Source organism: Salminus brasiliensis, chromosome 5 (genome assembly GCF_030463535.1).
Source record: "Salminus brasiliensis chromosome 5, fSalBra1.hap2, whole genome shotgun sequence".
Taxonomy (NCBI): domain Eukaryota; kingdom Metazoa; phylum Chordata; class Actinopteri; order Characiformes; family Bryconidae; genus Salminus; species Salminus brasiliensis.
In genome coordinates this window covers 14,845,403-14,871,798 of record NC_132882.1, presented here as the reverse complement: position 1 = coordinate 14,871,798, position 26,396 = coordinate 14,845,403, and the positions used below count along the sequence as shown (strand labels likewise).

The window sequence follows — 26,396 nt, the reverse complement described above, 5'->3', positions numbered from 1 at the left end:
TTTTATAATATAATAAAGTAAATAATATAATAAAATAGTAAAGTACTATTTTATAGTATAAATAAAGTTTAACAAAACTGTAGACAATGAAGAAGAGAACTTTTTATTTAAAATATGTACAGAACTTTTAGTTAGAAGCACCATCTTGCAAAAAAAAGACTGACTCAAGAAATACTGTATTTTTACAAGTTTACAAACTCAGCAAAAATTTATGGCACATGATCTTTATTCAATCAGAAAATATTTGGCTTGATGAAATCCAGTGTCTACAAAAAAACGGAGCAAGGTTGGAGTCAATGATATCCACAATGAGAGTGATGAAGTGCTAAGGCAAAGCAGGGCAATTTGTGTCACCGACTGTCTTGAGTGCTCCAAAAGAGAGGCCATCGTAGACTTTGACTCATCTGACCCTCTGCTGGCGAACTGAATATGGATAAAAACAAAATAAAAGTTAACATAAAGATCATACTAAGGAAGCATTTATTTTAATTCCACACCAAATGCTGATGCAAAACACACTGCTAACACCTTGTATAAAAAATGGAATGAGTGGAATAAATTTTGGTACACTGAATAAAAACTGGCCATTGAAAACTAGCTTAAAATGAAATCTTTAAATTGGCGACATCGCATAAAAATTACGGGAAAATGAAAAAAACTACAGTAAAAAATGGAAATGCAAAAATGGAGATACTATGGTTTTGAATGGCAGCGACAATGTGGAATACACATTTCTAGTAAACAAATATGATTAGTCTAAACTCACAGTAGTCGTTGTTTCTAGTGATGGCGATGGCTGCTCTGGCACGAGGGCCCTGCTGGGTGAAGTGATAGCCTATCTTCAGGATGCTGGGATTTTTCTCCAGCATAGAAGCAATCTCCATTTCTACGGAGTCTCCCAGCTTCTGCCTCTGTATGAGGACAACCAGGAGTTTTAACAAGCATCACAACAAGAAAACAACAATCAAGAATGTGCGCATGCTAGTGCAGATTAACTTAACATTACAAAAGCAACAGGTCTCAAGATTGCAATGAACAAAATCAGTTAAACTGGTTCAGTGATTCACCTGGTTGTCAATCTTGATTTCAGCAAGGGTGGAGTTGTTAGCAAGAGCTTTAATGATAGCCATCATTCCTGCAGCAGTGATGAAGTTGGACTCAACATTCAGGCTCTGCAGCACTGTGTTCTCCGCTAACATCTCTGCAACGGCCTGGTCAGTAGAGGAAAAAAGAAAGAAGATGAATTTTACTCTGAATCTGACAAGACCAGAGCTTGGACCGAATAAGTGCAAAGACATTCTTGTGTGTTGACTGCATTTCAGTATATCATTGTGTGATGATATTTGTCTATTTATCGAAATGGAAAATAAAGAAAAGCTTAGAAGATTTGGATATTTAGGCACAGATTAATTAGGAACGTCATTTAGGAGTACTTACATAAGCCACAGGATCATTGCTGCGTGTAGCTACAATGCTCAGACTCAGTACATGAGTGTTTTGCTTCATAGCATGGAAGATCTCTTTCAGCGTTGGGATGGGAATGTCCTAAATGATAAGCATGCAATACTGCTGCTGTTATTATTAATAATAATAAAAATAAATAAATAATAATAATAATAATACATTCTGATCATTTTAAAAGAGGTAGCTGACATATATATATATATAAGTATATAAAGTAAAACTAAACTGAGTCTTAAACGAGGTCGTATTGTTTTGGAGCATAAAAACACAAAAGGAATTAGTTAGCAGTGCAACTGTCATTTGCATTCAGGTTCAGATTACCGGGATGTTGTTGAGGTTGACCTCTGTCAGGCTGCTGTCATTCTTCTGGATTCTGTGGAGTGTGTCCTCAACATTAGTGTCATTGGGAGGCTCATCAGGGTAGATCTTATATACATCAGGCTTAACCACACCTACAGAAACACAGGGCAAACTGGGGTAAGGAATAATTAAAGAATGCTAAAAATAGCATGTATTAATGAGCTCAATATGAGATGAATACATACTGTTGATGCCCTCTGTGTTAGCAATCGTGCCAGTGGCACCAAGGGCATCATAGTACTGTTTATTGCTCATCAGCGTGTACATTCCAAGGATGGCTGAAAAAATACACATGACATTTACAAGTTAAGGCATGATTAAATTTCTTTCTACACTTACCATTCAGAAGTTGTGTTACATTATTAATACATTCAATATCAGTACTTCTCTTGTGTAGCTTCACAAGTACACAATAATAATGAACAGAGCTGTGCATGATTAAAAAATGAGCTTGAAGTTACAGTGTAATTAATATCCAAAAAGGCCATACAACCTTGAGATAGATAGCTTAAATGGCTTTAGATAGGTAGATAGATAAATAGATAGATAGATAATTTATTAATTTCAGATGTATTAATATTAATAAAGGTATTACAGCAGCAAATACGTAGCCTCCCATTTACATACAAATACATAAACAGAAGGAAGAATATGAATAAGAATATAACAAAGCAGTTAGTGTAATGTGCAGTATGTAAGGCACATACATATTATACAGATGACAGTGCAAACTGAGTGACTGTGCTCTGTAACCAGTTATTTTACTTTAATCAGATATAATCCAATTTATTTAAAATAGCTTTCAGTAACTACTTGTTGCTGTCAATGTATTTTGAAGTTTGAATGTAATATATGAGCATACCTTTAGAGTATTGAAATCTGCACTGCATGAGTTATTATTGTATAGGCAATCTTTATATAAATAAAAATCCTGAGCATGTAAAATAGTTCTGCAAACATCTCTCAATCTGGACATCATCTACAATAGAGGTTACCAATTCTATCCACAACGAGCCAATGTTGCTGCAGGTTTTCATTCCCACCAACCACAAGGTCACCTAACATAACTAATCAAGTGGCTGCCGGCTGCCTCTAACAAGTGCAATCAGGTGCGCTTCTGATTGAGTAGAATGAACAGCTGCAGCCACATCAACCCCCTGACCTGGACAGTCCAATGGATTGTAATGAAATGTAACATATTTCATAAATACTGAAAAATTGGTGAGACCAGAATGACAAGCGAGATTTCAAAGGTGATCGATAGACAGCAGAAAGTGGAACACAGATTGCAGTATTGCTCCTCATCACCACCAGGTGTCAGTGTTTTGTGGAAAAAAGAAAACTCCTTTATAAACCTCCAACCTAGTTTAGAGAGGCTACAGCTGCAGGAAAAGCCCTTTTGGGGACAGTGAGGGGACAGGGGGACAGCTGCCCTTACAGTACGGCTTACATTGACACAATAACAACGTACGCCCAACACTGTTAGGAACAAAGATAACAGGACTGGCTGCGTTTTGATAAAAGCATTAGCATCCCCGGCTAGCTTAGCCATGCGCCAGCTTGATAAATGCGGATTTCAGTGACAAAAAACACTGACGGAAGAATGACGGAGTGGTAAAGAAGCTTTAATCCCAAACTGGACGAGCTCCAGAGTTAAAACTGTATTCTCAATGAAGGGCTCTGTCACGGTAATCTGCACCCAGTGAATGGCTCCAAAAAGTCCCTGACCACCATACACACTTAAAAGGAAAAGGCCTCGTCCTTTCTAGCCAGGCTAGCCTCTGAAAATTAAAGAGCAACATCATTAAAAGTATTATTGCAGCCCTTTTTTGGACAATATGGTCATATAAAGTACAGGTGAAGGACTATCCACAACCAGTGGGCACACAACATAGTTTTGATCGTGACATCACATGACCTAAACACATCAATCTTTCTACATAAAAACAATGCCTGTGACCAAATGGATCCCTACTCTTTCATTAGTATTATGCTATATAGGGAGGGACTCTTTACAGTAATTTAGTCTTTTATAACTATTTATATGCTCATATATTACATTTCCGTTTAGAAATAGTCAACACATGTCTGCTATTAAATATGAAATAAGCATTACGTTACACAAATTAAAATATTATCGTGCACCGAATGTTTCAATGACCTAACTATCATTGAAACATCAAAATGACCTTAAGTTATCTAGTCGAGAAGCCAGCGTAAAGACTTTACACGGACATCAAGAAAAAGACATTAGCTGACATTTCAACTGTCATCTAACGTCAGGAAAATATGTCTTCTCAACACCTTTTTAACTGACCTGTACCCACTGGGCAGACTATAGTTAATTTCTGTAGCTGTGAAATTTGAGAGTTATAGATGTCAAGGGAAGGTTTGAAAGTGTTTCACAGGAAAATGTTCTTACAAAGTGAAAAAAAAAATCTTAAAAAAAAAAACCCAAAAAATCTTTTTCTTTTTGTGGCCTAAAGAATACAATGGGCAGCATAAATAGTCTTCATAATGTAGGTTGTTTTTCCATATAGTTGTCTGATGAAATATCCTCTCTCATCAACTCTCAAACCTACCCTCCTAAACAACCCCCCTCAATCCTGCTGCGTTCATGTTAACCCGATGGCCTTTTGCCAGTTTATTTTGGTGAGTTGCTGAGCTATGGGAATCAGATACTGAGTGGTATGGTCCTGGCGCAGTCACATCTGTAATGCATGGTGACACACATGGTGATACTTCAGGACATTCTTTCACACATAAAACTAATTTTAAAAAGTCACCCAAATATAAACTGCTAAAAAGTAGGCCATGGTGAAATGTTCTAATGTGTGCCCAAAAACCCAGAACTGTATATATGTGGGTAGCAGTTGTTGTTATGGGCAGGATTAATGTGGTGTTAGCTATTAGCCTGTCCAAAATTATCTGATTGCACCAGGGACGCTCGTGTCTTGCCATCTAGGACCAGAGTAACTCAGATTCTTTATTGGTGCCTGCACATTTCAGGGTTTATCATGATGCATGAGACTTTATTTTATACGTACATTATTGTAAAAGACTGCGACTCCAACTGTGGATTTCCTGGGACGGTAGATACAGTACATTTGGAGTGAAAGTTAAGCAAGTTAAGGTCAATTATGAAGGAATGGTCAAGGTTAGGTGGAGGAATAGCATTGGCTGATCGGATGATTTGTCATAACTACTGAGCAATCTGTTAAGCCACCCACCTGCAATGTCACACATCTCAGCGTCCGTGGCATTTCTGAGAGCTTCTTCCAACTCTGGTTCCAGGGTGATCTGCTCTTCAATAGGAATCTGTCCTGATCCAGGCTTTGGGACAAATTTCTTACCTACAGACATAAACAGATGATCTATTTTAAATACATCCACCTTTACCGTGCACTGCCTACAGAGTGAACTATGCATAAAAATCCTATATTTCTCTTCATCTGCATTTTTATGCAGAAGTCTACTTGGTTTAATGTACTAATTCATTTTTTTTCCAACTATCTCTTTGTTCTTTAGAATCAGACGAGCAGTTATTGTTACCATGCCTTTAAGATTGATACATGTAAATGAGCTCTGTTTTGATTGGCTGCTCTGTATTGTGCCTCAGATCAAATATCAGTCCAGGCTGAAGGGTGTAAGGGTGAGGTTAACTGTAGGTTGAATGAGCAGGGTTAAACTGCTATAGCCTGAATAGGAGGTTATGCATGTAAATCTACTGGATTTTGTGTTGGTGCTAGTTTCTAAATATACTGTTGTTGTCACGCAGAACCTTGTTTTTACATTTTAACATAATTTATAAACTAGCTCCACAGTTACCTTTTTTAAGTTTAGGTTTACAGTGACTTTCTATTTAAAATTAAAAAGGATTTCCCTTGTCCTGTACACACTACACTCCTTTATTTATTTATTTTGGGCTCTTTAAATGTATTGAGCATAAGATAAACAACATATATTCAAATGTTTGTGGACACACCTTGTAATAAATTAATTCAGCTACTTTAGTGCAACCTAAAAACAACCTGAAACATTGCTGACACAGATGTGCTAAGTCACATACACAGCTTGTCTAGTCCCTGTAGAGAAGTACTGCCAATAGAATGGAGCCAAATGAAGAAGATACACATGAACCTACTGGCGCTATGCCTAATGCCAGAAATGTGCAATGAGTCCAGAAATCTGGAACGCAAAAGTACTGCTGCATCCAATACTTTTGGGAAGAGTTAAGGAGTTGGAGATGAGGTGTTGAGGTGATCATCCAACATCCTGACCTTACTAACATCCTGACCTGTTGCTGAATGCAGTCAAATCCTCAGACATGGACAGTAGAGACAGTTACTCCAACAGACGTAGAATAAACTTTTTTAATAGCCTTGATACAATAAATAAGCAGGTGTCTTAATACATCTGTCCATATAGTGTATTTGAGAGTGGGGATTTTTCTTTTCCAATACCAATCCTTATAATGAGTGCCGGCTAATACCAATCCAGAATTTAGTCTTAAAAAACTACAAAGCTTTTTAATAAGCTATTTTTAATTGAAACCTTTCACTTAAGATGCATCTGAAAGTGAGCTGTCATGCTCAAACTATTTAAACACTCTCCTCACTCAGTGGAAGAAATACAACATGACATCACACAGTGAGAGTGTGTGCTATTTCAGGCAAGATTTGTTACAGGATTGGATCAAATTACATTTTTTTCTTTGATATCTAACCCAGAATTTTCTGCTGAAATTGGCCCATTACTGTTATCCATACATTCCTGTCATCACTAAACAAGTACATATCAGTACTTGTTATCATATCAAATGTATCACAATATGTTTTTTCTTATTACAATCAACTTAAAAACTGAGCATGAGCTAGTCATAGTTCTTATTGGTGGTTCTCAAACTACTTGTCAGGGACCCCCTGAAGGTCACTTTAACAAAAATGTAGATATTACAAGCCCCCTGTGGACTGGCACTATGTAATCCAGACTAGCGAATCTGGTGTGGTAATCTACTTTAGCTAGCTCTGTGTGTGAAGCAGTGACTAATAAGCAATACTTACACAAAGTATGCAGTTTTACACAGTTTGACTTTATCGTAATATGAGTTGTAAAAAAAATAATAATAATAAAAAATGAATATGAAAAAGCAATTATAAATGGAAATGTAAAAAGTGTGTTTTTTCCTTAGAAATGTAATTGACTGACTAAATTCAGTTTCAGTAATGCTCAGGTAAAGGAAAAGAATACTTATAGAATAATTCATTATTTAGTACTGTGCTTCCTAAATTATGCTTCTTTATATTACAGGGACATAGAAAGGCACCTTTCTTCTGCCCAGTAAAGGGCACCAGATCATCCCTGTCCTGGTGTTCCATAGCCTGTTTCTCCAGGTGATCCAGCAGAGCATTGCGATCAAACGGCCCTGTGGGACTCTTCTTGGTTTGATCACGCTGACGGTAGCCAGCTGGAAGGATGGCATTCTGAAAAGGACAATTCCTAACATTTGATTATTGTCATTTTGAGTTGTTTGATGCTAAGGATGCTCCTTGTTTACGATTATGAGACAATATCTAGCATGGTAAGAGAAGCAGTCCTTATACTAAGTATCAAATAACCAACCACTTGTATGCAGATTGATTTACATGAAATGTTAATGTAAATCAATGTACAGTCAGTGAGTACAGCATCTGATGGTGGAGCACTGTGATTTCAGTTGTAGGACTCTACACTCTTGAACTGGATGTCTATAAAAAGGCCTCCTTTTCAGTGGGTAGGATAAGCAGCAAGTTTAGCAGTCGTGTGGGTTGCATGATGAGGTATTCTGATGAATGTGCAGTAAGTTCTCTACCTCAGGGTCCATCTCCTGAAGCTCAAAATCGAGCTGTTCCAGCTCCTCTGCACTGAGGCCCCTGAGGATGGCATCCTCATCGATGTCCCGGGGGTCACTCTTTGACATCTTGGCTACCTGATCTCTTACTGCACACCACCAGCCCAGAAACAGCGAGCCCTGTCGAGAGAAAGGAATACAATCTCATCTATAAAATAAAACAGAGAGGGATAAATGTTCTTAATGGAAGAAGATTTTATTCTGTGGAATTCTAAAAAAACATGGTGAAAATAAATGGAAAACAAGCGGTCTAATAAAAAAGCAAAAAACAATACTATCACAAATGAAGCAGAGTGGTTACACTAGCATTTGTTAACACAGCCAGCATTTGAAATTGTCTGGCTTTGACATGCTGAGGATGATTCCATATGACCGTGTACTCCGATTACAGCACATAGCACCGGCTACAATATTTGGAACATACGGGATGGAACATATGAAGAGGAGACTCTCCACTGCTATCATTGCAGAGCAGAGCAGCGAGAGAAAGAGAGAGAGAGAGAGAGAGTGAGAGAGAGTGAGAGAGAGAGAGAGAGAGAGAGAGAGAGAGAGAATCTTTGCTATTCTTAGTCACAGAATGGCAGGCCTGAGTTTTGAGTTACAGTGGTGAGGAGTAAAGAGAGTGGTGTTCCCTCATTTATCAGAGGCTTACATTCACATCCACACTGCCCTCTCTGCTGCACACCCACTGGTGAGCACGGCTGATAGGAAACGCCAGGAAGATCCACGGTCTTACACTACCACACCCACACACAACAGTATTTTCTGGCCCCCTGCTCTGGGGCCTAAAGGAACAAGACTTTTGCGATGCGAGTGATTGTACATGTTTCAGGGCTTGAAACAGTTGTCTGCACATTCAGTGGCACTACAGACGTTAAACTAAGTGCAAAGCTGTGATGCATTAGTAGGGCACCATGCTCAGCTCGTGTATAATTGGTTTCACCTGGGTGTGTGTATGAACAAGTGCACAAAATCCAAATGATCTACATGCAGTGTGCACAGAAGCTTACACATCACTTTGTTGTTTTTCAGTTCACTAAAACTAATAAACTAAATTTACTTTACTTACTTGATGGATGAATACAGTCTTAATGTTATGTATGAATTAATATTTTTGTCTTTCGCCTAATGCCAGGTTCACACTACATGACTTACAGAGTCATCAGATCATGGAACTGATCAGTTACATGGGGTCATGATTTACAACAGCTGTCTCCGAAACTGTGCCCTATTCACTCTCCCCTAAATCCATTTTACATTTACATTTACAGCATTTAGCAGACACTCTTATCCAGAGCGACTTACAAAAGTGCTTCACTATTTACTCAAGAATAACCTCAGCTAGTTTGAATAGACAAAAAATTCAAAGATACCTCTATGCTTAGATCCTACTAAACACAAGCCAATAAGGAGACAATAGTACTCTACACTTCACCCAAATATTCTCAAAAGAGGTGGGTCTTCAGTCTGCATTTGAAGACAGCGAGCGACTCTGCTGTTCAGACACCCATGGGAAGTTCGTTTCACCACTTTGGTGCCAGGATGAAAACAAGCCTGGACGCTTCCAGATCACTACTATAGGGAACAGAATTCGACATTTGGACCATTTTGGACACGTTGTTATGTGTGTGAAAACAAAGCAATGAATTATGGGTATTGTTACAGTGCACTGACAATTAGGCACTACGTTTTCGGACACCACTACAAAATGGCGGAACCCCAAAGTAGTACACTACATAGTAAATAGGGCACAGTTTCAGACACAGCTAAGATCTTTATTTAGAGTCGCCAATAGGTTAAGACATTAAATCTGCTAGATATTTATCAGGGGCTTGCAAGGCATCAGCGATCACTCTCTAGAATTGTGTCTTTCAGCATTTAGGTTTTTTTTTTACATGATTTACATGAAAAAGCCATTTTAAGCCCAAATAAGATCATATTATTCATTCACCCCACAGATAATCTGATCCACACTGGCAGAGATGGTAAATCTTACAGAGCAGGGTCATTTTCATGTGACTGCTACATCTCTTGTCCCACAGTGGTGACACCTCACACATAGTGTCTCACAAAAACACTTCCCTGTTGATGCAGAGGCATGTCAGGACCATAGACATTTCAGAATGTAATTAATATGGAAATATAAGGGTAAATAAATTAGTAGTGTTTCATTGCTTTGGGGACAAAACCTTGTATCTCTTTAATTAATCTGCTCGTCAAAAGATGTTCACATGATATATAAACAGCAGCTGGTGTTTTTAGATGATGTAAGACAAGATAAAAATGAACAACAAGCAAAGACAATGTCACAAGATTTTGTCCCATCAGTGTCCTTGCTTCTTGAATTTAGAGAGGTGTGTATGTGTGTGAGGCAGTGAGTAAATGTAGGTTATCAGTGTGTATCAGTCCAAAATGGCTTTAATTTGTTAAGCCATTGGAAACCCACTGAGAGTAAGTGCAAGTGAATTAACATCTACTAAGACAGATGGTGAGATTATTAAGTAGAGACATGCCTTCTAGTGAATGCATTTAGCTACTTTAAGTTGCACCTATTGCTGACACAGATGTGCAAATGCACACACACAGCTTGTATAGTCTCTTTAGGGAAGTACTGCCAATAGAATAGGACATTCTGGAGCAGATAAACATGAACCTATTGGCACCATGCCTAATACCAGGCATTAGAGGGGTGGAGCAGTGGAACTGTGTTCTATGGAATGATGGTGCTTCATCAAAAACATTTGGGGTTGAGGTGGGATGGTGATCGTTTCACAAAAGAAATGCTCAAGAATCGAGTAGAAAGCCTTGTCTGGACAGTAGAGACAGTTACTCCAACAAAAAGCATATTATTAAACCCTTGATTTTGGAGTAACAATGAATGAGCAGGTGTCCCAATATACTATATTGTCCTTAGTGTATTTCTCAGTAATGTAACAATGTCACATTACCATGACATGTGATTGTAATAACAAGTAGATATGCTAATGTTTATGCCATCAAATTAATTTAGCCTGTGACATAAGCTTGCAAGAGTGATGGTAACATGGCACTGCAAAACTGCTATATCACTGGGCGTTATCTGTCAAGACAGCATGACAACAACACATGACGTGCCATAACATGACTATGGCATGCTTATGTCAAGGTTAAGCAACAGAATTCAGGTTAAGTTTTGCCAGACACTTTTCACCACTTTTGACATCGCTTTGTCAAAAGTAGGGACAGCAAAAAACATTGACAGCAGGTGGGATTATAAATAGGTGTAAACCAGATGATCGTCAATAAATACACCTCTCAGTCCCACTAGCCAGGTGACATCTTTATGAGTCTGCAACATTTCCCAAGTAAGAGTGGCTAGCTGCCTGCTTCATGCACCTGTCTACTGAGCTTCCAAGGCCCACCAAACAATATTAAAGTATGACACTGAAAGGTTTTCAATCTTTCTATACGCATTCTCTAGGGATTCTCTAGGTTCATGCTAGGGATTCTCAACCCTAAGAACTACTCTTCTGCAGTAAACCCCTTGGTTTGAAGGCATCCTTAAGTATTAGTAGAGCTGGTTGACATGGATTAAGTTTGGAAGTAAACTCTGATGAGTTGCTCTCCAAGGATCTGCCAACTGACATCCTTGGTTTATGCAATGTAATTTGCGTCATGCTGTAAACATACAGTAAAGTGTTAAATGCCTGGAGCTGAACTTAAGTGATAATAATTACAGGCTATCCACCAATGACGTGTTTGCTAATGCCAAACAGAAAATAGTATCAAGGTTAACTCTTTGGCTAGTCTATGGCCGGTCTATTCTGCACCATTACTTAGCATGAGATAATGCAACGAGATTGAATGTTTGCCATAACATATCACCAATATGGGGCCAGTTTCTTTGTAATAGTTGAAATAAAGTAAAAACTGATTTTCTAAATGCAAATGCATGGTCAGAAAGTTTTACAAATCCCAAACAGAAACTAGTGCTAAGTGTTCTAACAGTGCTTTATATAGGAAACTCAAAACTCCCTGGTGGCTACTGCAGGTGGACTCTAAATGAAGGTCAGGCAGCAGAACTCTGGAGTTTACCATTTAGCTAAACTCCTCCTAAAGCTCAGTTCTGTACAAAATCACCAAGATATTAAAAGTAACATAGATTTTGAAGAATACACGTGTATGACAAAAGTTTCTAATGGAACACTTAGGGACTGTGGCAGAATAAATAAACTTATTAAAAAAAAACACCTGGACAATAATTAACTGCTTTAAGTGGAAACTGTCCATCCACATTGTGCTAGTGTGCATTTGAGCGCTTGTTTCTAGATGACCCACCACACAGAAGATTTCACACTATTTGTGGGTCAGCTCCTTCAGGTCTCACCGCCCAAGTGTAAAATTCCAAATCAACCCCAGCTTAATTTTAGCTTCACAAGTCAGCTACTTCCAAAAGTGTAAAGCTTGTCCCCAACCCTCAGTTCAGCTTTCAGTCAACTCCAGTTGCCCAAATGAGAGACCTATGTAAAAAGGCATTTTAAACCAAACAACAGGAGGAATTTACATTTTAACTTTATTTACATTTCATTCATAAAATAAGGGATTAATTAGGCTTCTAAATGAGCTAAACGAAGACCCTAAAAGTCTTAATCTGGAGAATGTCACGTGTTTGACTGTAGTGTGCTAAACATGCAGCACTTCACAGTTTAACAACCAAGCTGAAGCTAAATAGCTACTTCAGTTTCTCTATATTGCAATATATAATGTACTATAAATAAACAGTACTCAAATACACTGCAGCGTAAGTTTACCAGCATAACCACACAAGCAAAAGACAAAACTGCCACGACCAGTGGCATCAAATACACTGTTCAAATAAATACATTCAAAGCATTAACATACATTTTTTTTATAAACAAGAATATACATTCCAGATTGATTTAAGCTGCTGGTATAGTGCATCCATACCCCACTCATTCAGTAAGCAGTACAGCCCAGGCATACATACATACATACACACATATATTAAAGAAAGTACAATCCTTGTACAGTGAGAAGTTGTCTGCTACTTACCTGAACTCAGAGTCAGTGCTAAAGCCTACAGGAGGGATGACCCAGCCTTTGGAACCGGAGAGCTGCATTTCTTTTCTTTTTTTTCCTTTCTCCCACCCCCATATTCACTCCCCACCCCCTCCTCTCTCTCACTCACTTGCCTGCTTTCTGGGCAGTGCTGAGACAGTGATACTGGCACACACTTCATGAGGTCAGCATGTCATTATTTATGATTTAAAACAGTGACAGAGAATTGGAGACAGAGCGTGTGTGTGTGTGTGTGTGAGAGAGAGAGAGAGAGAGAGAGAGAGAGAGAGAGAGAGAGTAAAAGAGAAAGAGAGAGACTGACAGGCCATGTCAGATTTAATCACCCAAACATGCAGCATGAGTTTTTAAAGAGGCAAGTAGGAACCTCTAGTGGTGAAATTGGGTAACCTCCATTATTCACGTTGACCAGTAGACAGCAGTTCTAGTATCGCTACATGTGCATTTACTAGTCATGTACTAGTGTCACTACTATTAGTACCCTACTAATGAATACTATTCATGAATTTCTATTTTTATGTGCAGACTTCTCCTTTCACTACATTTCAAAGTAAAATATCCTACTTCTTTATGTCCCATGTTCTGTCAAATGTGTTGTTATGGGTTACTCCGACCGGAGAGAAAGTTTGATTTTAAGGATATTTTAAAAGAATGTCTTGTCCTTTTAGAGAAGTACTTTTGAGATAAGTTGGGTTGGTGATCACCCAACATCCTGCCCTAATTAATGCTCTTGTCACCAAATGCAATCAAATCCTCACAGGAATTCTCTAAATTCTAGTAGAATTCTTATCCAAAGTGACTTACAAGGTTACTCGTATTACAGAGGTGGGCCAATGTAGTGTTAGGAGTCTGGCCCAAGGACACTTATTGGTGTAGCACACCACAGTCACCCAACCACACCAACCAGTTACTCTAACACAAGCAGGATAAAGCAAGAGAAACAATTAATGGGAAGGTATCCCAATACTTTTGTCCATGTGATGTGTTGTAGAACTGCTTACCAAAGGGGAAGGGGGGGTCTGGCTTTCTAGCTCAATGCAGAAGCCACCTGAACTCCAGCCCAAGTTCTTAGAGTTCCCTCCCTCTGACAGTCATACATTCTTCTACCATATCATATTCATAAGCTGATAGCATTGTCCAATATGCTAATATAGGCCAGCACTTTTATTTGTGCTTTTACTAGTGTAATATTGTAGCATGTGTAGTCTCAACTTTCACTCAAATAAAGGAATTGTGCACTTTGTCCATCACTGTTCTACAGTAGTTTACTTTTTTTCAGAGAGACCAGGATCTATAGGAAAATAAAGAAGCAAAAATAATCTTGCAAAAGGACTGCAGGACTGAGAGTATTACACTACTCCACACCACACCATGACCCAAGAGGCTGGTGGCAGATATTTAAATTGTTGAGTACTGGAGTGTTGCTCTGAACTATCTGCATTTTTACATAACCTCTGTCTTGTGCCGTTTTAGCATTGCATCTCGCTTTGCATTTCTCAGAGGATGTTGTACGTTTATCCCTTCACTTCCCCAATAAAGAGACTATGTCTATAAAAGTTCCAACTATTCATAAAAATTATTTGGCAGCACAATATTTACTCTATTTAAAATTATTACTGCACTACAAAATGTCCTTTTGTTTGTGTAGCTGCTTATTGTATGCTGAGATAAAGGTTAGGACTACAGGGAATGTTACTTTCAACAAGAAAATTGTGAGTCTAAAAAGTTGTTAGGCCTAACTCATCTGACATGAATACTTACAGCGGGGCCTCAGGCACAGCATGGGTGGGGGTATGAGAGCAGGCCAAATGTGGCTTTCAGAATAGTCTGGTCAGCATTTGGGTTTGGCAATCTTGTTACACAATCAAAAAGAAAAAAAAAAAACGCATGGATAAGAAACCACATCAAAACAGCAGTTCAACACATTTAAGCCTCAGTCCTCAGTAATGAACACCCTGAAATTTGTTTAAAGCATCTGTACATAAACAGCATTAAAGTGCAGCACACTATTTCACAATCATTAATAAAACACTGAATGATGGAGCAAACTACAGACTATAAATATATATTATCACATGCTGTAAAATAGCTTAATCTCAATCAGCACAATAGGCATTAGCAGAGACATTTTTAACAATTAGACGACATTAGTGCCTGGTCCCCAGACAGCTATAAAATACCATTTCATTGTAAAGGCAGCAGCTCTATGTGGGCTTACATTTATGCCAATTTATTATTTCTGCACTGTCATTAAAAAAAACTAAAACTCTCAAAAAACAAAATCTCTATTTTTTACATTAAAAGTGAACATTTTAGAGGTTTTGCCATGAAGTTTCAAATAGAATTAGCAAAAAACATTGAATGCACAGTCTAAGCTCCTTGGCCATGCAACAACATAAATAGTCCAAGAAAAGGACTTCAGCTACACTGAACTCAAAATATACTATATTTTATCAACTCTGTGAATAAAAGCTTGACACCATGAACCAAATGGTTAATACTGACATTCAGAGACTTTGGTAATATATTACTGTACATTTCTTTAGCAAATTTACAGGATTACTGTCTGTTCTTGCTAATCAAAATTCCGGCCTCAGATTAAAAGCCTCTACACATCACACAATGTGTCGGGTAACATTTCTCACTGTATATACACTATATGTCCAAATGTTTGCAGACACCCCTTCTATTCAATGCATTCAGCTACTTTAAGTTGCACCCATTGCTGACACGGCTGTGCAAATGCACACACACACAGCTTGTCTAGGACTGCAATAGAATAAGACTCTCAGGAGCAGATAATCATAAACCTGTAGGCACAATTACTAATGCCTGACGTAAGCTAGAGGGGTATGAAGCCCCCCCAGCATTGAACTGTGGAGAAGTGGAACTGTGTTTTCTAGAATGGTGGTGCTCCATCCAATATTTCTGAGATGAGCTGGGAAGTTGGGAATTACCTCACTAACGCTCTTGTCGTTGAATGCAATCAAATCCTCACTGCAATGCTCCACAATCTAGTATGAAAGTCCCAGTACTTTTGGCCATATAAAGTACATATGTGTATTGTACATACAATAAATGGGCTACATTATGGTGAAAAGAGCTGTTGAATTTTGAAATTTTGAGACTGTAATGTACATAAGAGAAGTAGGCATAGTGTAATGATCAAGCCTATATGACATAAATACTTACACTCAGGCCTCGAACACAGCATGAGTGAAGATATAACGGCAGGCTGAATATGGCAGAATATTTTTTTTTCATTTGGGTTCTCCTTTTGGGTTTGCAAATCTTATTACACGGCAAAAAGAAGGAAAAAACAAACATAAAAAATGTAAACACAACAACAACAGAAAGTAAATATTCAAAGAATTAGACCATGAATGCATGCTCCCAAGGCAGATAATAAGGCTGTGATGTGAAGTATGAGCTCTATGTTCTCTTTACAACAAATAATAACAGTGTCCTGTCCAATCATTCAGTGGTCCACTATAGTTTTAGTGATACTGCTAATGAGGTCTGTACAAATTAATTTTACCTCCTTAAGCATGTTACATACAAAAATAGCTTCCTTGTTTTCCAAAGCGACCTCTCTCCATCCTTGTGTCTCTACATGCCTTGCTTGATGACAATCTTTTGCCTCAGACTCTTGGTAGTGGGCTCTGCTGGGAGAGTAGCGCCAGGGCACGGCAGACCATGAGCTGCTACATACTTTTTATAGGCCTCGCGAATAATCTTGAAGGCTCTAAGGTTAGCATATGGAATGTCTGTGATGGGATCACGATACAGGGCTGGTTTGTGTGTGACTGGACACACTTCTCTGACAGGAACTCGGGGGGCAGAGGTTTTGGGAAAGAAGGACTGGAAGGTGTCCTCATCACTAAAAGTGATGTAAGATCGAGAGCATCTGGCACCTCCTGGTGGTAGAGGGGCAGAATTGGATGATGGCTGGCCAGAAAGGGGTGCCTCGGACTGGGAAGACATTGAAGTGCCAGGATGAGACTGCTGGGGGTCCTGGTCCAACCTGTAAACAACACAAGTAGCATACTCGAACAATTAAATTACTGGTATGGTTGTATTAGATTGACTGGTTTGGTTGTACAAACATACTCAAACTTTTTAAGCCAACAATGACAGCCATCTAACAAAACAGACCCTAGAAATCAAAAAGCCTAAAATATATATGCAATTTCAGTCCAGCTGCTTAGAAAGTCCAGTCATTTGAGCGTGATCAGAGACAGTGGTTTCTGCAAAAAATGGAAAATTAGATACCAAGGGGTGTATCAACATAACAGCCTTTTTGATCAACAATGTTTAAACATGGTTACCTCACATGCATATTTCCCATTTAATCACTTGCAATTACAACTGGTAGTCTCTGGTTAGTTGGACTGAAATTCAATTGCTCTAATGCGCTCATGACACAACAAGTTTTTGCCTGTGCTGTTCCTCTTTTCTGGTTTTTCCTGTTTTATGCAAAAACCATTGGACTTAGAGGAAGGCAACTTTGGCAGTCAACATTTAGCCAAGGGCAAGTGCAATCAAGGGTCATGTGTGTTATGTTGCATTGTATGAGGTAGGTTTTTGATGAACATACCTTTGACAAACAGATGTGTTTACACCTGTTTTACATCTGGATAAAATGCATCTCAGACTGCAGTGCATATTTAAGTGGATAAACCAATGTAACATTAACAACACTGGCAGGTGAAGTGAAAAACACTGCTTATCTTCATTGGCATCAGTCAGGGGGTGGAATATATTAGGCAGCAGGTGAACAGTCAGTTCTTAAAGGTGATGTGTTGCTAAAAACAGGAAAAATGATTCATAAGAATCTGAGCCACTTTGACAATGATGGCAAGATGACTATCTCCAAAACATAAGGCAACATTGTGGGTTTCTTTCCGGGTTGCAGTGATCAGTACCTACCAAAAGCGCTACAAAAAAAGACATGAGTGAATTGGCGATAGGGTCATGGGCGACCATGTCGCCAAGCATCAATGGATGCCCCACCTCACAATTTCCAGGATTTAAAGGATCTGCTGCTAACATCTTGGTGCCAGATATCACATGAGGCCTTAGGAGGGCTTGTGGAGTCTGTGTCTCGAATGGTCAGATCTGTTGTGGCGCCATTGTATTAAGGATGTATTGATATAATGATGAAGTGTCATCTATTCATGAGAGTAAGAAAACAGTCCAGCACTAAAACCGATATTTGACAAGCTGAGAGAAAACCTTACCCCTCCACATCCACATTCTCCTCCTTCAAAAAGGGGTTAGACACCAGAGGCATCAGAACGGAGTGATAGCGGATTACTGGGCCCACACACTGACGCTTTTTATGGACTTGCTTCTTCTTATCCGCCTCCAGACGCTCATAGTTCTCTATATTGAACAAGAAAAAAAAAAAAAACAGGTCACAATGTCTTCAGCTGACACTTAATTTTGCATACACACTTAAAAATAATGGTGCTACAAAGAGTTTTTAGAGCGAAGAAGAATCTTATGAAGATTTAAAGAAGCTGATGTAAAGGTTCTCTACCAGGTTCTTCAAACTTACAGCTCAATTACAAAAAAATGTTATTCTAAAATAAAAAAGGGGTTTTGTATCAACAACTTTGTGATTAAGGGCATTTTAATTTTTTAATTTTCACTGCAACAGATAGAGAACTTCTGTAGAAACTGTAGATTCTATACTTTTTTACTCAGTGTCATATGTGTGTTTGTAAGTAGAAGTACAGATATTTTTCTTAAAATTTGAAAGTAATTCAAATGCTTAGAGTATCCAATTGTGTAACTGTGTAATTATTTTGTAATTAAGAAATGTGTAAAAAATAATTGTACAAAATAATATGATAGGATATGACAATACAGCAGCTCCATTGTTATTTACAAAACCCCCACACAACCTCCCATAGCATACAGATTTCTAAATAATACAAAGATGACTCATGGGAACAAACCACAACACTAAAAACCATGGTCACATAAACTCATACCTAGTGTAACATTACAGTGTAAACTGCACACCTTTTAGTAGGTTACCGCATGTATGTGTATGTCTCACCCAGTGAGCGCAGGTTAATCTCCGCTGTGACCTTGGCCTCAGCCAAAAGTTCTGCCTGAGTCAGTGGACGTTCATGACGTGTGCCCTTCCTGCGGCGTGGTGCCACCTGCCTCTCCTGTAGTCTCAGGTAGGTCAGCCTTGTGTGCTCAGTAGTGGACTGTCGCACAGATTTCCTGTCTGAGACAAAAGAACCACCACCGTGTTACACATCTGACTTACTATTGTTTTCACAGTCACTTTAGGTCAGGCTGTGGTGTGAAAGCTATACAGTCAAGATCACCTAACCAAGGTTTTTTCCACCAAACCTTTACTGACCTTCACCACCCTCATAAAAGCCACTACATCAACAAGCAATGATCAACTCAAACAAGATGTGTATGGCCTAAATATGCCATAACAGATGATGTCATGTAAGCTTGTAAGTATACCACAATATCAAAGCCATGGGTGACCATTTTGTGATGGCTTCAGATGGCTTCTGTAACAATAAAGCCCTTTTTAATTTTATATGGTGCATTCTCAAATGACTCTTTAAAAGACCTGCAGTGTGGTTAAAGGTCTGAGCACACATAAAAAATCTCAGATTTTTTAATCATAACTTTTTGAAATTTTAAATGTTTAAAATAATACACTGCACATCATGGCAAGTAAAATCTTTAAAACTTAATGTCCACTGTAATTAAAACAAAAGGGGCATACCAAATAAAATATTAAAATAAGACCCTCTGCTAAAAGGCCAGCGTTGCGTCCTTCTAGCCTTTGGCTTTTATAAGTGGAGGAGACAGGAGAAGGACAAGCAACCTTTCTTCATTTATTTCTGATTGCGTGATTGCATAAATATTTGTGATTACATGATTGCATAAATATTCACACCATTTAAAGTAACTGACCTAATTCAAGGAGGTCCAGGCAATTGGTGCTAGTGTTCTGACAATTAGTGAAATGAAGATCACCTGAGTGCAGTGAATGTGTCTCAAGTGACTGTAGTATTAGGACACTGGTTAATCAGTATTCCTGACTAAAGATACACCAAGAAGATGAAAGAACACTCTAAACAACTCTGAGATTATTGAAGGATATTCAGAAGTCAGGGGTGGATACAAGAAAAAATCCAAGTCACTGAACATTCCCTGGAGTTCAGATAAATCCATCATTGAGAAATAGAAGAAATTATTTCCATTTCACTAGTTGTGAGAATACTGTTGCATCAGTTGTCTGGACCGCTGTTGAATTAGGCCAGTTACTTTAAATGGGGTGAATATTTATTCACTTATTTTACATTTTTATTTAATTGACATTACTTTGTAGAACTCGGTTTCACTTTGACATTAACAAGTTTTTTACTCTTGTACAAATCAAGTTGTATTGATCATGATTCCACTCATAAAAGAAATAAAGGGGAAAACTAAACCTTTTACAGTCACTGTAGGAATGCAAAAGTATTTTCTCTAGTGATCTGAGACATTTGGACCCCACTGTATATGCAGATTCTCAATCACAGGCTTACACAATATAGAAATTGTATAGATAGAAACAGTAGATAATATTATAAGGGACATTATATGAGCCATCATAACCTTGAGGAGACTGTAGCATAATTAGACAAATAGGACAACTATTTTCTGAATACCAAAGAACCACTGAAGCACTCAAATGATTCTTTAAGTTCTCACAGTTCAGTATATAACAACTTCCTTTACTTGAAGATTTTTTTAAGGTGTGTTTTAGAGACTCACCGAAATTACATTAGATGTTCAAACAACTTTCTTATAGTCCACTTTCTAAATGATACTCAGTAAAACACTGTAGGAATAGGAAGTAGAATCATTATCACTGGAAGAGTCTCACTTTTGCTGATATCTTCCTGAAGCTCGAAGGTTTTGTGTTTGTCAGTCTTGGTCTTGTCTGCCCTCCTGGGCAGCTCACTCAGCTTCTTTGGCTTGGGCTTGGGTTTTACAGCTTTAATGGGCTCCTGACCAATAGAGAATCAGGATAGAGAACACAGAGAACAAATTGAACCAATAATCTATACATTTCCATATGTTTTAAAGTAAGCTTTTATAACTGTATTAATTCAGATTGACTGTATAGAATGTAAATATAAATATATAGATTTCAACACCTTGTAGGCCTTGGTAACAACTCTGCTCTTCCGACGAGGTCCATCCTCCTCCTGCTCACTGTCAGGTTCTTCTCCTTCGTCAATGTCAAAGTCGCTGTCCACCTCATCCTCTGTGTCCGAAAGATCTCCTTTATATTCATCATCTCCGGACTCCTGCAGCAACCATATAAAATGAAGATCATATGACATTCATGGATTGCGCACCAGACCCTAGATACTTGCTGACAGGTGTCTATTTGCACTCACAGTTTGTATATTATCTATAGAAGAGAATTGCCTGTGGAATTAGACGCACATGAGTCTGAGCTCATCATGTCTAAAGCCAAGCATCAGCTAAATAAAATCCCCACAGCATTGAAATGAATAAAATCCCCACAGCATTAGGCTGTGTTCTCTGAAAAGATGAAATGCCTTTCGAATTAAGGGATGTTTGTGATTCAGAACTAATTATCTAACATCAGTATTTTTAGTCTAATGCTCTTGTGGCCAAATGCAATCATATTTTCTCAGAAATGTTAAAAAAAAAAAAAGTCTAGAGTAAAGGATTTCCAGAGGCTGGGCTGCTACTGCAACAAAGGGGACAGGAGGGGAGACTCCCTGTTAATGCCAAGAGTGGCAAGGACAAAGTCCCCCAGGTCAAGAGACAGAAACCGTGAGAGGAACCAAGACTTAAAAAGAGGAACCCTTCCTCCTCTGGTCATGTGTTTGTACGTGTGTGTGCGTGTGTGTTTGAACGTCCCTTCTAATGACTGCATCGAAATGCACACACACACAGTTTGCACACCGATTTGTCTCCTTTTTTTTTTTTTTCTTTTTTTTTTTTTTTTACAGCTGTTCTGAATAGAGATTACCAGACTAGCTCAAACCCGTCTGCAAGTTCTGCATTTCCAGTCTGATTCTGGCTATCCATTGTAGTCTCGTGTGCAGAACTGTCTACAGATACAGCTGTAAGCAGACCACCTAACACCAGCTAGCCCGAAATCGAGATGCCTCTCACGTCATTGAAGCCTCCATAGGTGGTCTTGTAGAACTCGTCTTCTTCTTCTGCATCCAGCAGTTTGGACATGCGGCTCCCCGCATTTTTCCGGGGAGCCCGAGAGAAAGCTAGGCTCATTTTTCCTTTCCCCAGATATTCCCGAAATAACACAAGACAACACAGCGGCAGGTCTCGAAGTTACATGAGCTGAAATCTCGACTGTGATATGCACGACTGATGAGCAGACTGTCTAGCAGGGGAACACACTGCCATATGTTGCTAGCGCGTCCACAGACCACTCTGAGAAGTATTAATCCACTGTGGCAGACACTACACTACTGACACTGGAGAGTATGTGTGTGTTGGGTAAATAAAATATCACTACAGGTAAGAATATTTACGTCATACTAATTTACAGACGTACTAACACGTATATAAAAGCACAATCGATATGGATAATCTTATTCAGACCCAACTAATGGAGCTGCAGGTTGTTTCGCTGCATGGCCGGCAGGTGGAGACAGAGCCCTGAGAGTGTTTTCACATCAAAGCTTTGCCCTTATCGAGCAATCTTGATTTAGCTCAGTCACTAATTAACAAACAAGTTCGCCATGTCCTGGGTCAGGTATGTTAGGGCAGAGAAATTATGTGGAAACAAAAATGTGAAGATCATGGGGTCCCCAGAGCTGAGATGGTGTGGGTCATTAGTGCCTAAAGTAACCAATAACGTTGGCCCTTATAATCTTTAGAATTAGCTTGAGTGGTGTTTGTGGTTTAAAGCAAGTCATCCAACATCAGTACCTGACCTCATGATCTTGTGGCCAAATGTAATGTAATCCTTACAGCAATGTTCCAAAATCTAGTGTAAAGCCTTCCCAGAAGAGTAGAGTACTATTTATGCAGCAAAGGGGAAACAAACTCTCTATAAATACCCTTGGTTTCAGAAGGAAAACATGAGTAAGTGTGCAGTCTTTTTAATACACAGTGTACCTGCATGTTTTCAGAAATGTTTAAACTTGCATGCCATCAACATACTTTAAATGCTTGGAAATGCTAGCAAGCAGGATGTATTAGTAAAAGGTGGTGCTCTGAAATAACAGCCTTAGCAGAAGGGGCATCGCCAAAAAACTGTCAAAACACAACAGCATTTACTCAGTGATGCATATAGTAAAACACCTTAGTTACCATTCTTTTATAACACAAGAGGGAATCCCCCCATTAAAGAAAGATTCAAGGGGAACTTTGGTAAAGAAATACCTCTCCCAGAACACAACTTCCACAAAGAGTTGAGGGGTTTTGAGCTGTTTTTAGTAATGGAGGGAACATACAGTAAGTGCTGTTATAAAATTATGCTGGGCTTTCTTAGAAACCTCAAATCAAACAGAACCAAAAGCATGTAGAAAATGGCATATTTGTTTTTTTCCAGCAGAATTCCCCAAATTAGATCAAGGGCTGTATTTTTTTCTTCAGCTGTGGTGGATCACAAAGTATAAATCCTGTCTTTGTTGAAAAGAATGTGGCCTGCTGACAGAGAGGCCTTGTCCTTGTTGAACAAGGCTGCAGTGTGTGTTCAATTGAACAAACATTTCTTGTCTCCTCCTTTTCATTCACACATTCACATTCATTAGAAAAACAAAAGTATTCACCATGCTTACAAGCATGCAAGCACACACCGTCCTTCACAACATTTATACATCCTGTACAACACACAATGGCAGCCAGTTTGATATCTAATCTATTTTATTGTTACTGTTTTTTTATATAAGGTCTGTCCCAAATCGAAATCATGAGGCCTTTGGTGACATCAACAGTGTGCAGGCATAGACGAAAAACACCTAGAGGGTGCTAGGTTTGAAATGCATGTAGGCTAGACGTGTGATGTGCACTCTCTGCATGTGTCAGCCATAACATTAGTACCACTGACAGGTGAAGTGAAAAACATTGATAATCTTCATCTACAGTAGAAACTATCAAGGAGTGGGAAACACTTGGCAGCAGGTGAACAGTCAGGTGGCGTGTTAAATGCAGGAAAACTCACTCTGGATCCATTCTCTGCCATGTTGGTCAGAAAGCTGTAAACAAAGCCTTTAACTCCTATCAGTTCTCGCCTGTATCTCAAGAAACCTTGGGGCACTCCTAAGTCTGCAATACCTAAGGCTACAGTGAGGGAGCGTAGAGAACCAAAATGGGACACCCTACAGCCTTAATGTCTTCACATGCACACATTATTGAGGAGCACAGGACTGCAAATGCACCAATTAGGACAGATCTGTACTAACTTTAGTCTGTATCTGTGTCTCCTGCAAATGGCAGATAACCTTAGGCCTATATCAAAGGTTTACTGTGCAACCTCAGGGCCAGACAGTGCAGCTTTCTTGATTTAGGCATATTAATGACACAGCTTTGAAATGATCTGAAATCACAGTGAATGAATCAAGCTAGTTAAAGTTTACACTTTATTATTGTAGTGCTGAGTTTGATCTCTCTTCCCACGCAGCGACTTGTGTAACTAAGGTGTGTCAAGCACACAGGAATGAAGAAGAAGTCTGGACTCGTTTCACATTCATGTAAAGATATGTGGGTGAGTGCTAAGGAATTGTAGTGATGTGCAAACTAGTGTAAAGTATCTGAGATCAGACTGGCAGTAGTCTACAAGGAACTCCAGCTGTCCATTATTCTGTTATACAAACAATGCTAAAAGTCCAGAAATTGTGTAATTCTAGCACTACTTAGTAATAGTTTTGGTTTTCCTGGCCGAAAGTCTGAGATTGTCTGTTTCCCTCAAAAAAAAAAAAGAATGCTTTGTCCTGAAAGAGACGTATTCAGTTACTTATCACTCTGAAGTTTCACATTCCTCCATGCTCTCTCTCTCTCTCTCTCTCGCTCTCTCTCTCTTTGTCTCTGTCTCTATGCAGAACATCTGCTAGAACCACAAAAACAAAGCCTCCCTTGCATCATAAAATCTACTGAGAACAAGGAAAGCAAAAGAGCAGAAAGAACGGTTGTGTTAAACATTAGAAATGTTTACTCTGAGGCAGAGTTTTATGAATGAAGGCCTTTGTTTTTGTTTCATCCTAAGCTCTGTCTGAACCCTGGGCATTCAGCGTCTGGATGGGCCCCCCACGTTACATAGCTCAGAGATAGAGCGCGTGATGATCTCACTGGTCGGGTATGTGTTGTTGCTGCTGCTGATGGTAAAGTACTGGGAGGTCTGCTGCACCCCACCCCCATCTACCCACTCCCCTCTAATAGCCGGGAATGGAATCCAGACCACATGATATGAAATGAGTGAGGGGGAAATAGACAGAGCATGATTTTGTAATGTTATCAATGAGTGTACCTATGACATACGTTGCTCTGCCCCTCAGCCATCTTAAAGGTTCACAGCATCTCTCCTCAAGAGAACCTCTCTCCTGGTAAATCTGGAAACCTTTGGGGCTGAGTCGGGGTGGCTTCATCCTTGAGCTACAAGGACAGATCCCCCTCTGAAAAGTGGAGCAAGGACTGACAGATGAAGAATGGTTACGGTAAAGGAAGGAGACAGGGTGGTGTTTGGGTTAGAGGGTGTTTGGGGAGTTTGTTCTAACTGTTGCTCTAACTCCACTTCTTTCTTTCTTTTTCCTTTTTTTTCATCTATGAGAGCCAAAGAGGTTGAAGCACAACATTGTCTAAAACAATAATAACAAAAACAATAATAACAGCACATTCATACATTTAAATGTAGTCAAAATTTTGTGTTTTACAGGAAAATAAACAAAAAAAGTAGTCATACAATTGAGAAATTAAAATAAAAAATAAAAACATTATTAAAAAGTAATTTACTAAACCACTTAAACAGCCTAGCTGAAAGTGTAATTACAAACTTCTATTACCAAAGAATAGCCCCACCAGATTCTACAGAAGTCCCTGTAGTTACTGAATAAGATGCTTTAGTGTAAGTGTAAATGATAAAAGTGATTTGCTCTCATTATTTTAAGTGATGAATATGTTTTAGTTGATCTTTACAACCAGTGATGAATATTTAATGGTACAGTTACTTCACCTCCCGTCACTCTTCATCACTCACATTTTAATACATGAAATATACAGAAGGTTAGCACTGAAGGATCTACTTTGTCATTTACAATTTTTCAGCTTCTTTTTCATTCTTAATTTCTGGAGTACTCAAATTGATTGCTAAATAATTTCATTTTGGAAATGATATTTGTTCATATTGCTACACTTTCTTTACTTGTCCTATGAGATGTAGTAAGAGAATAATTCAGGAACAGCAGCAGTCAATGCAAAGGAGACATTACAGAGTTATGTGCTTATGATGTGTTATGTCTAGTCTCCTGCACTGCTCAGATAAAGGGTTGGGACACTGACCTCAACCTCTGTGGTATGACGCACCATACTCTTGGTATTCATCCAGAATCTATTGTCAGAGCCTGTGCCACAT

At 38.8% G+C, this 26,396-nt stretch overlaps 2 protein-coding genes and 1 long non-coding RNA gene across 6 annotated transcripts; 1 reads left to right on the top strand and 2 right to left on the bottom strand.

Moving 5' to 3' along the window:
* Window positions 1–125: 125 nt before the first annotated feature.
* tmod4 (tropomodulin 4 (muscle)) lies at window positions 126–14,598 on the bottom strand. The gene is made up of 10 exons (XM_072679548.1): window positions 14,552–14,598; window positions 7,676–7,834; window positions 7,151–7,307; window positions 5,055–5,177; window positions 2,010–2,102; window positions 1,786–1,916; window positions 1,438–1,545; window positions 1,068–1,211; window positions 767–911; window positions 126–423 (listed from the first exon to the last, which is right to left on the bottom strand). Exons 2-10 carry the CDS (start codon window positions 7,781–7,783, stop codon window positions 401–403), a joined length of 1,032 nt encoding a protein of 343 aa, XP_072535649.1. The 5' UTR covers window positions 7,784–7,834; window positions 14,552–14,598; the 3' UTR covers window positions 126–400.
* vps72b (vacuolar protein sorting 72 homolog b) lies at window positions 13,015–26,396 on the bottom strand. Of its 3 annotated transcripts, XR_011979702.1 has the most exons (7): window positions 21,977–22,379; window positions 20,980–21,132; window positions 20,706–20,829; window positions 18,858–19,034; window positions 18,031–18,175; window positions 15,983–16,814; window positions 13,015–14,642 (listed from the first exon to the last, which is right to left on the bottom strand). XR_011979702.1 is itself a non-coding variant. In XM_072679547.1 (6 exons), exons 1-6 carry the CDS (start codon window positions 26,363–26,365, stop codon window positions 16,400–16,402), a joined length of 1,056 nt encoding a protein of 351 aa, XP_072535648.1. In that variant the 5' UTR covers window positions 26,366–26,396; the 3' UTR covers window positions 13,015–16,399. The 3 variants fall into 3 exon arrangements, 2 of the variants coding, with proteins under 2 accessions (XP_072535648.1, XP_072535646.1); XM_072679547.1 differs by lacking the exon at window positions 21,977–22,379 and adding an exon at window positions 26,324–26,396 and having other exon boundaries at window positions 13,015–16,814; XM_072679545.1 differs by having other exon boundaries at window positions 13,015–16,814.
* Window positions 21,936–25,347, top strand: LOC140556060 (uncharacterized). 2 transcript variants are annotated; one of them, XR_011979704.1, is made up of 4 exons: window positions 21,936–22,342; window positions 24,453–24,536; window positions 24,871–25,124; window positions 25,324–25,347. It is a non-coding gene; the product is annotated as an uncharacterized lncRNA (long non-coding RNA). The 2 variants fall into 2 exon arrangements; XR_011979703.1 differs by lacking the exon at window positions 25,324–25,347 and having other exon boundaries at window positions 24,871–25,302.